Source organism: Melampsora larici-populina (genome assembly GCF_000204055.1).
Source record: "Melampsora larici-populina 98AG31 unplaced genomic scaffold MELLAscaffold_48, whole genome shotgun sequence".
NCBI lineage: Eukaryota > Fungi > Basidiomycota > Pucciniomycetes > Pucciniales > Melampsoraceae > Melampsora > Melampsora laricis-populina.
Window position 1 is genome coordinate 670,558 of NW_006768812.1, and position 14,341 is coordinate 684,898.

The 14,341-nt window shown below is 40.7% G+C and overlaps 3 protein-coding genes across 3 annotated transcripts; 1 reads left to right on the forward strand and 2 right to left on the reverse strand.

Annotated features, from left to right (window-relative positions):
* Positions 1-3,261: 3,261 nt before the first annotated feature.
* On the forward strand, positions 3,262-4,059 carry MELLADRAFT_110917 (uncharacterized protein; the record flags this gene model as incomplete). The annotated part of the gene is made up of 5 exons (XM_007415085.1): positions 3,262-3,385; positions 3,495-3,569; positions 3,679-3,792; positions 3,893-3,961; positions 4,025-4,059. The coding sequence occupies 5 exons, from the start codon at positions 3,262-3,264 to the stop codon at positions 4,057-4,059; spliced, it is 417 nt and encodes a 138-aa protein (XP_007415147.1).
* Positions 4,060-8,561: 4,502 nt separating this feature from the next.
* On the reverse strand, positions 8,562-9,307 carry MELLADRAFT_75601 (uncharacterized protein; the record flags this gene model as incomplete). The annotated part of the gene is made up of 2 exons (XM_007415099.1): positions 8,562-8,789; positions 8,860-9,307. 2 exons carry the CDS (start codon positions 9,301-9,303, stop codon positions 8,754-8,756), a joined length of 480 nt encoding a protein of 159 aa, XP_007415161.1.
* Positions 9,308-13,536: 4,229 nt separating this feature from the next.
* Positions 13,537-14,138, reverse strand: MELLADRAFT_110919 (uncharacterized protein; the record flags this gene model as incomplete). Its single annotated transcript, XM_007415098.1, has 2 exons — positions 13,537-13,966; positions 14,065-14,138. The coding sequence occupies 2 exons, from the start codon at positions 14,136-14,138 to the stop codon at positions 13,537-13,539; spliced, it is 504 nt and encodes a 167-aa protein (XP_007415160.1).
* Positions 14,139-14,341: the final 203 nt, after the last annotated feature.

Consider the following 14,341-nt stretch of genomic DNA (forward strand, 5'->3'; position numbering starts at 1 on the left):
GAATTTAGGGAGGAACTTGCAGATGTGACCAGCGTCTTCAATCACCTGTTGAAGCAACGGTTTCTCATTTGCAAAGTCGGATTGTGTCGATAGGATTTTGTATGCGCAACAGTCCGGAATCTCAACTTCAGGTAAAGCTTCGCTAGGTCTTGCTTGTTCTGTTCCAGCGGGAATTTTGGCGTGTCTAAGCAGTCTCTCAGCTCAAGCAATCTTGTCCTGAGCACGCCCAGTCTTCTTACAGTCTTTACATTTAAAAATCAACTCTTTTTCACCTCTCAAAGAACGAGACTTGTTGTAGTAATCCCATAAGCCACGTTCAATGAGAATCTGTTGAACTCCTTTTGGCTTGCCCGCAAGTTCCTCTTTCTCAAAAACTTTTCCGCTCTTGGACTTTCTAGCAGGAGTCGTGGTTACATAATTTGCAGAAAAGTTCATTGACTGAACTTTTCCACGAAGGTCAGGTGGGATGTTTGGATCGTCAGAGGGTATGATTGTGTCTCGGAGTTTTTCTTGAACACCACCCGATTTGAAATTCATTTTCGACAGCCGAAGCGCATCCAGAGAGAAAGATTTGTGTGCTGAAGAGCAGTCAAAAATAAAACAAGCTTGAGAGTTTGGGTGATTGTGGTTGAAAATTGGGATGGCACGGTCCACAATCTGTCTTATGAGCTGCTGACAATCCCACCACCCCTCGCCCCTAGCACCTGGATAGATTGTGACTGCAGCGTCTCTGAAAGGAAGAGTCGAGTTTGAATTACTAGGTAAAATGAGTCGACCAGTGGTTGTACAGATGAAGTCCGAGATATGTATTAACTTTCCAACACTTTTCGTACGAAGTGCGCAGTCCTTATCGGCCATCCAAGCTGATCGAGGTTGCTCGTTTGTATGTATGGTTGATTCATCATGATACACACGCACAATGTCGCGAGTCCCATCTTCAACTTCTGCATAAACTTTCTGATCCATCATCTCGCCAGTGTAAGAATGTTCGCGTTTACATAAGTCCAGAATCTCATTAATAAACTTCTCTTGATAGATCACAATGTCTGCCCGTTCGTGTCCATCGTAATACAGGCATCGCTTGTACTCTTGGACATACAATCCAACTCAATGCATCCATTTGTTGGCTGTTGGGATAGATATTGTGTCTTGATATTGTTCGTAGTTGGGGAGAATTGTGCTGTTCACATAGCGAGCAAGTTTTTTTGGTGTAACCTAAGCACAATGAAGAAATCATGTATTTAGTTGATTACCAAATAAGTAGATTTTCAAGATTGATCAAAATACCTTCCCAACGGGTAAACTTCCAATCCAATCAGTGATTGATTCCAGCACTTCGGTATTATCCAAGATCGAACGATGTGGAGATGCAAATCCCTGGTGATTGATTGAAAGATGGCGGTGAGAAATGACATGTTTGGCATTTGCTTGAATCCTAGCAGCAAGTCGTATTACGCCTCCGTCCTTTGGTGGATCCTCTTGTCTAAGCCGATAAGATTCAACTGTGTCAAAAGAAGCTTGCATGGCACAAGACTTTGGATGAGTAAGGTTTAGCATGCGTCGACAGTTGTTGAACTCGCGTATGAGACCTAGTTGATTGAAATCTTTGATGGAAGCTGCATGTGAAGCTGCATGTGCTTTACTGTAAGTTGAAGCATCCACAAGGGCATCCTCAAGTTCCTTGTGCTCTTGTTCAATCAATTCAATTTGAAAGGGTGTCTTGATAAGAGATGGAACACAATTTGCAGCTTCTGAATCTACATTCATATCAGAGTCCGAGTGATCATTGGATCCTGAATGGGACTGAATATCTGAATCTGGATATAAATTTGATTCTAGGGCTGAATCCACATCTGGATCAGGCTCGGAGAGAGACGACAAGCTTGAATCAGAATCAGACGCTGGATCAATGCTGCTAATTTGATGAAGCCTAGCCTTGACTTGGCTTGCTTTTGATTGTTTTGTAGGGAATTTTGATGCTTGCCAACGACGGCGCTGACTTGTTTGGGCTTTAGTTGGCCGCATTGAAAAGATTATTTGCTGATTGTTTTCAAGTGAAGAGGTTACAAAATTGATGATTGAGGAAAGGAATTGATAAATACACCACTGTTGATGTCATCTCAATCCTACGTATGAAATTACATATGTAATTGTTTTTTTGATTTGTTTGCCCGGCCCGACATTACACGCTTTTAGACACTACCCACCATATTCATTTGAACATTCGAATTACTCATGATGATTTGGTGAGCATTGCACCAAGAAATCTCTGTGTGGCTCTCATTCTCAACATTAAACAAAAAAAACCCAGTGGGAAAGTCAGATCTGGTGAATCTTTATGAAAAGGAAGTCTAGTTGATCTTCTTCCACAAGACATGATAAACCTTTTTTTGAAGTTGATGGATGAATCATCTTGTTTCTTTCAGGTGATCCTTTTCCAAAAGTCAAAATCACAATCATACTTGAACAATTCCTTACATCTTATCATCGTCATCCAATTCAAGACTAAAGTTAATTAATCAAATAACATTCATTCAAATATATATGAACCAATTCATGCCACTTGTTTTTCATTCTAATGTCAACAAGAGTTTCAAGATCTTTTTTTCATAGTTTCATCTATGAGTAATTTGATAATTGTATACTTATTGTGGTATTATTTTTTTGGAAAGAGGTTAGATAGTTGAGAGAAACAACTTTAGAAGAATATTCATGAACTTGAATCACTCAAGAGTTCATGGTTTCAGGCCTCAAAACAAAAAAGAGTATGTTTCCATCCAGTCACTTAAATATCAACGCTTTCTATCCCGGGATTTGGCTTCCTACTTGAACTCATTCATGATCATATCATGTGTCTCCAATGACAAAAACCACCCTACAAAAGAATGCCAAGATTGCAGCTGGCTGGGCGACACCTCAAATCGATTCAATGTTGTACATAACTCACACCGAAGCTTCTGGTCTGCTCTCTCTTCCCGGTCAATATTCAAAGCCATAAAGCCTGTCTTGTATGACGGCATTCAACGGAGCTGAAGATTCCACGCGGGTGGCGCTACTCAGCTTTACGGCTCACCGCGTGCCGGAAGAAACGCCCTTGAAGTTGAGCCGAGTGATCAAGCGATTTCCAGTGGTAGCAAACATCTTATAAATCTAGGCTTCCTCTCAAGTTAACCCAACGGCTTTGAATCTCTTACCCTACTCTCAAAAGTCAAATTCACACAATTAAAGTTCATTTTACTTCTCTCTGACCATACCGAGAAAATGCTTCAGCTCCTTGCAAAGATCTCCCTTCTACTCCTTGCCCTTTGCTTTCATGGCACAAAGGCCGATACCATCTACAGTTGGTCGTGTGGTCATGGGTTTTCAGTCCAAGGAAGCGATGGGTGTACGTGATCAAATCTATTTAGATTCTCATCGCCTTCTACATATTTTCAGTGTGATCTATATTCAGAGCTAACTCGAACCTGCTTCACGTTTCCTACTTGCGTCAAAAGATTGCCGATTGTATCAACCAGATTACAAGAGCACAGGTGTTTTTAAGTGCCCATATTCCGGATGCTGGTCTGGCGGTAAGTATTCTCCAAGTCTAACCCAATTCACCATCTCCTTGATATAAAATCACATCTTGAAGCTGATCAACGGCTATCTATTGACTTACTTTATATATTTCGATATTAGATAACAACAAATGGGTCACCATGACCGATTGCGAATTGATTGGATCACCCAACAAAGGCAAAAGTAAACAAAAATGTGCTCAATATAATTGGAATGTAGTCAAGAACAATTATGGTCTGTATCATAAGTTCTTCAAACCATTTCATCTGTCTATGCCTGATCAAGTCTCTTTAATTGATATGCCATCTTGACTTGTGAAATCCGAAATCTTCAGATTGTACTAACTCAGGTGGTTGGACTTATGCATGCCCCAATACTCCTGAGACTATACACGACTACATTTGTGGGTCAGATTTTGTTATCAATCATAATCTTCTTTTACTGAAATCAGCTCTTTTTGTTTCAGCATGCAATGATTGCACAGAAGTACCCAAACAGTGAGACCGAAAAAATGCTTTGGCAACTCATAGCATTCTAAGATTAGTATCCAGGGAAATCAAGCATTTTGTGATCCATTTTTTCGATGATGCCATAATTTATACCCTCTCATTCATTTTCTTTAACAAGCATTTCACCTTGTCCTTTCAACATGTGATACCCATATGAGATTTTGGCTACGCAAAACTGTGGACTATTGATATTGAACTCATAAATACTTGTCTTCCTCTATTTATTTAAATCAGAATGAAAATTGGGGACATAGAGTTTGATCTCTTTAAATTGGAAACATACTTGATGAGAATCAAGTAAAATTTTGATAATTGTTCTTACTGAGTCATTTGTAATAGCAGGAGCATTTCAGACATGGAGCTTCCGTTTGACTTACCATCTAATTGAGATCACAGAGCTATATGCATGATCCATACATAAAAACCTCGTTACAAATTCCAAAGGTCAAAAACTGGTGGACTAAAAAACATGAATTCATAAGAAAAGCAGCAAAAGAATCAAGAAACAGAATCGAATTGATAATAACAGTGTCATTGTAATCATCATAAATGAAATATAAAGAATTATAAAATATGTGTGGTTTTGATAGGTTATGAGCACTTCAGAAGGAGAAAAGAAAGGGATGATATTGATATTTGTTAAAACACCTTTCTCATTGATCAGGATCAAGGATAGTTAGTCTTATCATCAAATCTAGCATCCACATTTGCCAGATCATTTCAGAATCAATCATGAAGTTCCAAATTCTACTATCAACAATACATTTCAAACATATCTTTTTATCTTCACTAATTTGACTTTCTCTGATCTTTTGTTTTCTTTTTTGATTGATATGCACATCAATCAAACATCTGAGCAGGGTCTTGAAGGCCACCAACAGTGATTCTTCATTGAATTTGGCCTACAGTGCACTTCAAAGCTTCATGCTGATCATCTCTTGCATTTCCTTGCAAATCCCAAGACTTTGCCAAAGAGCTCACTCTTGCTAAACCAGTGGTAACATCAACTCCAACCTACCTCACTGGCATGTGTTTATCTGTCTTCAACCGACTGGCTGGTCTTGCTCAACTTGATGAGTATCATATATGATATGACCATGTGACATAAGCTATGCAATGTGAGATATCCACTGTTTCAACAATGAAATAACTAAATATGTGCCTTCAGGTGACTGAGTCTGCAGACCATTTTTTTCAGTCATGACCATGCTCTCACCAAGAGATTGCAACCTAACACAGCACAATTTCAGCTCAGATCTCTCAATCATTTCCAGGCATATCATGCGGGACTTTCTCAAGTCAAACATGGCACTCGTGACTCCGCGTACGTTGAGCTTTCCATATTCATCCTACCTCAACATTAATTCTTTCTATATAACAAAGTACAAGATTGATAGCTACTTATTTCATTTCACTGGTGTTACCAAGTGTACACAGTTAGCGCAGACAAGGGAGGAAATCAAGAGCAGTTCCTCCACTCCTTATACGCACTCAAATGATAAGACTCGTTCTAGAGTATATGGACCAATTCTTGAAGCATTTCCCATTCCAATCCCAGTGAAGGTCAAGATCTTTTTCAACGGTTGATCTTGGCTCATTTGACAATTTTCTTCTTACTAATGTATTGATTTCGATCAGCTTCTATCAGTAAGAGAAACTAGTGAGAACTGAGTGGGCTTCGTCATCAACTTGAACATGCAATTCAAGGTATGATTTTCACATAGGACCCAACATCTTCAGTCCTCAACAGGAAAAAGAAGATCAATTATCCAGTCAATCAAAATTTCAACTCCGTTTATCTCAGGTTATGACTTCCTAACTCAACTTATACCGTGGTCCTTCTGCCCAAAGCTATATACGCAAATCCCGAGGATTCATCCGAGCAAAACATATAAAGAAGGCCAAGATTGTACCCGGGCCAGGTGGCGCTTTCTCGAATCAAATCAACTTCAATCCTCAAATTCAATCACCTGGTCCCCGCGGCCAAGGCTATTTATAGCCGTACATTTTATGTGCAAACACAACAATCGGCCAAGATTGCACCCGGATGGCGCCACCCTAAACCGTGTTTTGTACCAGAACACGCAACGGAGCTAAAGATTGAACACGGGTGGCGCTACCCCGCCGTTCGCTTCACCGCGTGCTGAGAAGGAAACATCCTTGAGCCGAGTACTGACGCCCTTTCTAGTAGGAGCAAACAACCTTCTGATATGTACAGTAACATCCGGTTTCACACCTGAGCTTCCTCCCAAATCATGTTCCTTTGATCATCTCCTGCGCATTCCAAACTCTGACAATCGAAATTTGTTTTATCTCTCTCTGACCATGCCGAAAATGCTCCGGCTCCTTGCAAAGATCTCCCTGCTACTCTTGTACCTTTAATCTTATGAAGCAAAACAGGAAGTGGATCCTGACATCTACCAGTATACATGTTTCGAAGGGTTTGCAGGCGACGGAAACGTTGGAAGTATGTACATTTCATTTAAATTGCCATTCTTTTATATCTCCAGTATGATCTATAGACTATACCCAGGGCTAACGTGGATCTGCTTCATGTTCGCTCGCATTGAAAGTATGCCGTATGGGGCAAGAGGATTCCCATCAGACTAATCTTTATACGTGCCCATATTCAATGTGCTGGTCTGACGGCAAGTTGTTTTCAACCGGATCTCCATTCTTCTCGCTATAAAGTGACATTGTATAGCTGATCAACGGGCATCCATTTTTTATATTTCGATGTCAGGCAATAAATGGACATTAATGCGAGGATGCCAATTGATAGGATCAACGGACAAAGGCGAAAGTGATCAAAAATGCGTGCTATATACTTGGGACCGACAAATGAAAAATTGGGGTCTGTATCAGGAGTCTTCAACCACTTGTCTTTCCATTCATCAGAAAGTATCTGATGCCAAATTCCGCATGTGGTTGGGGACTTTTCAGTCTGTACCAACTCCGGGGGGACCTCTTATAGATGCCCTGCTGATCGTATAGGATTCTTCATTAGTCAGTCATATTTTGTTATCAATCAAAAGCTTCCTTCACTGAAGACGGTTTGTTTGTCGTTAGTATGCACTCGTTGCACGGAGATTTCCAAATCTTGACACCAAGAAGATTGGCATCTCGCAGCATCCCAAGAATAATGTACGAGGAACTCAAGGATCATGCGATCCATTTCTTGGATGATTCCCTGCTTTGTAACTTTTCGTTCATTCCCTTAACAGTCATTCCACCTTGTCCATGCACCATGTGACGCCTATTCGAGATGTTTGACTTGTTGTTGGCTACACAAAACTCTGGACAATTACTATTAAATTTATAAATACTGATCTCTCTCTATTTATTCGCATCAACACGTGTGAAAATTTGAGACGTAGAGTCTGACCTCTTCGGAATAAAAGGTACTTGATCAGCATCAGGTCAAGTACTGATCCTTTATCACTGGACCTTTTGTACTAGCAGGAGCTTCTCACACATGGAGCTTCCGTTTGACTTACCATCTAACTGATATCACAGAGCTGTCAGTTCAGAATCGATAATAAGAGTATCATTATAATCATTACAAAAAACATATACACAAAGCATAGCAAAATATTTGTGATTTGGGTAAGTTTGAGGGTTTGAACACTTCAAAAGGAGAGTAAATGATGTGATGATAGTGCGATCAATCTGAGAATTAAGATGAGGCAGAAGCAGTACACGATCAAAAAAAACATCCAAGTCGAGTTCAAACCGTTTTAACTCAAAAAGCACAAATGAGGCAATGTCGCCTAATATATAAAACGAACCAAGTGATGCCAGTTTCAGACTACTCTTAGATCACTCTTTCACTTCACCACGTTCAGTTCATCCGCAAGATTGTTTATTTTAATTTCTCAAATCATCAAGTTGGTTGTCAAAGGTAGTGGATAAAAGCAAATCATTCTTTCTATATTGTTTGTGTTGGGTTTTGGTTTTGTTTCCTTGTAATTGATAAATGTGATGAGATTTGATGCCCTTGAAATTTGTGTGCTGGTCAATGCTCTTTGATGTGTTATTTTTTGTGATTTCATTTCTTTCTGGTTGTTTATTTCCTCAAACATCGGTTTCCTTGAAAGGATCGGCAAAAACAATTTTAACTGCTTTAAATAATCAACTTCCTCAACAGAAAAAATAGACAAATCCAGATAATCACAAGGATGGAATCTTCGACGAGGAAAGATAAAAACAATGTCACTTATCTACGAACGTATCTGGAAGGCAGTGGCCTCGCTTTCTGAAAGAGCATCAAGTCTTTAACAAACAGGATGAGCACCGATGGTCTTTCAATGCATCCTGATTCAAACTCTCTGACTTTGGAATTTGAAGAGCTCATCGGTATTCCCGAAGTCATTTGGAAATTGTTTAATCAATCTCCAAGTGATTTATAATGAAACCATGATCTTATCTCATTTCTATTTAAATATCCGTGAATAAGGTCGTTTTTACCATGGTTTGGCTACAGCTGAAATTATTAGCTAAATCATTGTGGTACTATGATCTATGACGATAGTCCCCTATGTATAAGCTATCTAGAGCATAGTAACTACAATAATACAAGCGAATATGATACGTGTTCCATACATTCTTCTATGACAAAGGTACTAGTTCACAGAACGAGATTATAGCAGTATAGATGATATTATTTTATACAGCAAGTACATCAACTCATTCCACCGGTCCATTCAACTCCAAATCCAAATCCTGTACATTGGGGAACAAGACATTCAGCATTTATAGATTGAGCTGATCTAAACCATCAAGATTGACTGACCAAGATTTCATTAGGTTTTATTCCGGGAATGTAACGACAACGAATCCCATGTGACTCCAAAGTTGCAACCAGTTTAGCACTCAATATCGTGTAATTTTTCTTGCGCGGTGTGGTAAAGATCAAAAGTTGAAGTTTAGGTGGCTTCCAATGACGTGTCCAGTGTTGGGTCGGAGTACGATCTAAAGTGCATTTCTCTAAAGTCCATCTCCAAAAATGTTGCCCATCATCGATTGGCTGAACAAGCGTTCGGACGTGTCGGAAGATTGGCAAAGTCCCCGTAGGTTCATCTGAATCATAACGGGAGGGGTCTGAGCTGTCTACATCGTGTAAAACTCTAAGTCGCGGGTACTCGAAACAGTCGATCTCCCTAGAGAAGTCATCCATAGTTGAACCACAAGAAATAATTTCAATTGCGTTCAGGCTGGTTTGAAACATTGTCGTCATTTCCGAAGATTCCCTTAAGAAATCTAGACCAGGCTCCCCAACCAGCAACTCAAAAGACTTCAAACTCTTCTTTGCCGAGGCGCATATGACGGCGATTGGTCTGATGTTCTCAGGCCAGAAGCAATGAATGAGGGCGAGATGTTTCAGTTTTGACAAGGCTGTGGGTGCCAATGTCAAATTTTGTAGATTGCAACCGTTCAGGATTAAGCATTCGAGGTTAGGGGCAACGGCAAGAAGATCAGAAAACGCTCGAACATCAAAACCGTCATGTCTTTGATGCTGTCGTGGTCCTTGAATACTGAGTGTCTTGAGACCTTTGATGCTCCCCACAGCTTTTACAAGCGCTGGCGTAACCATAATCGAACCAGATATTTTCAGATGAAGCTCTGTTGCGTTTTGACCGATCAACGCAATCAATTCTATCACTTGTTCCGTGGTTGCCTTAGGGTATAGCATCGGATCTAGGACTTCAGGTGTCTTTGTTCGAGAAACGGGCGTCAGATGATCGACCGTCGGGGGTGCCATCATATCTGGATCTTCATGTGTGTTTGTGTGAGATCCAGGCGTCACATCAACTGGCACAGGCCACTCTACCTCTTCTGGCTCCGGCTTCGACGACCAATCTTTGAACGCAAGCCGCTTGACAAAGGAGGAGAGATCTAGCTCCAGCACTGGACTTGTAATTAGACCGATGACAGAATCGTGAGACCAAACCGCGCGGAAGCAGATGCGAGTGACAGCCAGAGCCCAGATTTTGCAAACTAATCGCAAGCGGAGGAGTTCAGAGGTAGCCGGTTGCGAAAGGAAGGGGTCAGTGGTAATGCTATCAGGCCATTCAGGTTGCCACTCGTGTTCAACAGATAGTTGATTGACGAAGATTTCTACGATGTGCGACACGAGTTCGAGTGGGAGCCAACCACATTTACGTGAGGTCTGCGGTCTATCTTGTCTATTCGAAATACTGTTCATGGTTGGATTCGTAGTGATCGTCATGAGGTTTGAAGCTTTCGATGTCCGGACAAAGGGATGTTGACTTCAAAGTTATCAAGAAAACGGTTGAACCACTTCGTGATCAACAGTCGGTACGGGTATTGACACAAGGAAATGGGGCCAAGGTGTAAATCTCACAGCATCGGGTATTCTAGAAATTCTTAGAAGTTGTTGTGAACAAGTAATTTGGATGTCAGCATGATTGCCCCTCCTTCCCATTCTGATTGTAGTATTGAAACATTTGGCTGATCTCTTAATCCATCTCATTTTCACCAAAAAAATCTCTTGTCAAAAGTCTCTTTAAGCTTCTCCCTCCCCTGCCCTTCTGGCTCTTGATTATTTCATTTTACCCATTTTTTTATTATCTACTAAACACAATGTTAGCCTTGATCACTTTTTGCTCTTTTATGAATTTGTGAAAATTTGGTGTCTTCAATCTTTTGATTCATTACCTTTTTTACAAGCTGAATTTTCAAATGTTTTTGTTAAATTTGTTTCTTCTTGATATAAATTAGCTTTCCCAATGTAGCTTGTGATCCAGATAGATGAGTTGTCTGTAAAAAAATGTGGCTTTGATGCAACATTTGAGTTTTTTATAGTATTCTGTATCTTTGTGATTCTTGTGTTGTGTCTTGGGTCTTGATCATCATGTCTGGCAAAGTTCTTTATGTGAGTACAAGCAGTGGAATGCTTCGCTGAACATTGATTGTAGTCATCATTATGATGGAGTGGTGAAATGTATACTGACCTGCCTCATGTAATTTGTGAACCTGAAAGATTGTTCTGATACCTTTATCTGTCTTAGTTCATTTCAAATTCTGAGCTCATATATTGGATTATTTGTCTTGGCAATGAGATATTAGCCTTGGTGTCCTGTGGTAAATTCCCCGAGTGACTTTGACTTGCTTAGACCCTATTACCTCTAGCTTGATACAAGCCCATCCAAACTTCCAAACTCTTACCCCTATAAAGGGGCTTGAAACTTGAAAATCTTGTGATACAATGTGAATCATGGCAGAGAGTATATCTAAACATCAATTCCACCACCACATGCACAATCCAGATCTTCAAGGTGTGCTTATACAATGTGACAGCATACTTGTTCCTGTCCTTGTGCCCCCTTTGGATTCTTCTGAATTGTCATTCAATTTATGTTTTGGAAGGATTCATTCTTCAATAAATTGAAATCTCTATACTCAAATCTGCAGCAGCTACACATATGTACAAGTCTATTTGGAAAAGATATGACACATTAGTCAGGGCCGGCGGAGTAAATGTGTTGTATCTTTTCCAAATGTACTTGTACATACACAATCATTTGTATTGGCATAGTTATATCTGTCTCTCAGCTTTGGTGTCTGATATCTAAATTTTGGTTCAACATGAGAGCAAATTGCCACCACACTGATGTGAACAAGGCTTCCAAATTTTACATTCTTTGGGATCCTTTTGACAAAAAAAATCTATGAATGAGGTATGATTTATGTGAAGCTATATTATATGTACAAGATAGAGGGAATCCTTGTGGCTCAAGTTCTCAAAAGATTGAGTGGTGGGTGCTTAAGGAGGATGGGATGCAGAGCAGTCAAAACCCTTGGATTTCACATCCTTATCACATGTGAATCTGGTTGTAAGCCATAAGTATCTTCTCCAAGGGTGTCATCAGAGGGGGGACTTTGTCAACTATTTCCTCAAAGGAATGCTGAAGCCACACCCCAATTGTCTCAGTATTGGGAATTGGCGGGGTGAAGACATACAGTATTCAGGCTCTTGTGCTGGGCACAGTGTGAAAGATGCACCCTTGGGGGGCTTCTGGGTGCGCCAGCTTGGGAGAGATCCAGGGTCGGCCCAGCCTGGTTTCAGCACAGTTATTTTTCAACTCTTACCCCGATTTTCTGGCAAAGCTGCTTCAAAATGACACAAGAGGGGAGGAACAGGTTATCAAATCAACTGTAGTGTGTGTGTCTAAATATTGAAATCATTTAGAAATCAAGGCAATAGCTCAAGAGTCACATCCACCACTGATGACTGTACCTTTCCACCTTTTTCAAAAAGAATTTCAATGGAACATGCACACTGGGGGTGTGACTTTGAAAAGTCAAAAATGAGCACTTGATAGCAGAAACACACAATCCCCATGTGAGTTGTCAGATCGGCTGATCTTTTTTCCTCAAAAGACTACAACTTCTAATGGGATTGAACCTGATATGACATGAGCTAGTGTGAGATGCAAGAGATCTAGCAGTCCCATCAGGGTGTCCGGACAACTAGGATGTGCAGTACAAATGTAGGTACATTTACTACTTTGATTTGTTTGATGGTCTCCACTGAATCCAGCCATCACGGTTAGCTTTTGCCATTATGACTACCCATCAATGTTTGACATCGCATTGATCAAGCAAGTGACAGGCATTGTGGTTGATTTCCACTTTGGACAATGTGATCATACCAGTCAATGTTTCACGGTATGACTATGATGTGTTACCTACCGAGAAGGTTGTTCCTTGTGTAACGGGGTGGAGATAGGTACCCACGTTAAGTGATAAGATCCAGTGACCTTAAGGGGGAGCTTAGAAGAATATGGACAAAGAAGTAAAGATCACAGATCTATGCTTTGAGGAAAGACAATTGAAGTAGAAGAACGTTAAAAGGGGACGGCTGAGTTCTAAAGTATAGGACAAAGCACGTAGATGCTTTTAAGTAGTAATTCTAAATTGTTCTTTCAGAGAAATGCAATAATGGGATCTTTAAGATAAGAAAAAAGAAGTTTGATAACAGAAGGTTTGAAAAGACAAAAGATGCGAAAACAAGTTTTAAGCAAAAGTAAAGTGATAAAAGATAAGATACCAAAAGTTTGAATAACAAGAGAATCTTTCGATATTTATACAAAGTGATTGTCAAGGCACAAACAGCCGATGACATCAATGAGACAAAAAAAAAGGAAGGCGTACAAAGTAAAAGGCTTGTGCGCCTTGCTGAGATATAATCTAGCTGGTTTACAAATGAGGGCCAGGCTAGTTTATAAGGTAACGGTATGGTATCTAATTAGTATAACGACCGTTGTAACCTATTGTAGTTAGGACTAAGAAGTAGCCCTGCTACAACTATCCCCCTCTTATACAAGCAATACTCCTGAATCGCACAGTCTATGTAACAGAAGTAAACCTACAGAGAAGGAAAGGAAAATTGATAACCGTAACAGTGCAATGAAAACGAGAGAAAAAATTTTCTGAAAACAGACTCCTAACGAGGTCCTTGACGAATTCTTGTTGAACGGCGCAGTGCTGGTTTTGATAAGTCGGGTGTTTTGACGGACGAAATCTCGACTTGAGAAGCTTTGGGTTCACTCAAAACTGGAGGTAAATCTGCAAGTTGGCCGGGAGTGGGTGGTGACAGAGGGTGTTTGACAGGTGTTTCAGCTGTGACATTGCCAGCACCAGGTGCGAATCTCCCCACCAAACGGATGCGGGTAGGGACGGCAACCTCTTGAGCTTTTGCTAACCGTTTCGCCTTCATCTTAAGAATCTTCGAAACTTGTAGATCCTCTTTGGTGATTTCTTGTATCAACCTTGGAGGAAGAGCCCACGCTTTGCCCAAGTCCTTTTCGCGAACCAGGGCAGGTTTTAACCGATTTCCCCCAATGGGATGAGGAAATAACGAATGGCGATGATCGCTAAGGGTGTAGACATTAAGACCAAGAGAATCAAAGATCTCGAACGGCCCGAACCAATGAGGTTCTCCCTTAGTGTGGGCTTCGTTACAAAGCTTTACTTTATCGCCAATGTTATAGGCCACAACTTTTGAACGAGCTTTACCCGTCGCCTCATCTGGTTCGAATTGGCCATCGAACCTAGCTTTGTTCGTCGCGGCACGTTGAACCAAGGCCTCACTGGCCTGCTTCCGTGCCTCACGAAGTTTCTCCAGTCTAACCTCCTGACAGGAGGGATCACTGTCCAATTCCCGAGGCCTCAACTTAGCTGGATCGCCAATAAGTCGAGGGCTGACTCCGTAGAGAAGCTCAAAAGGAGACCAAGCAGTGACGGTACTC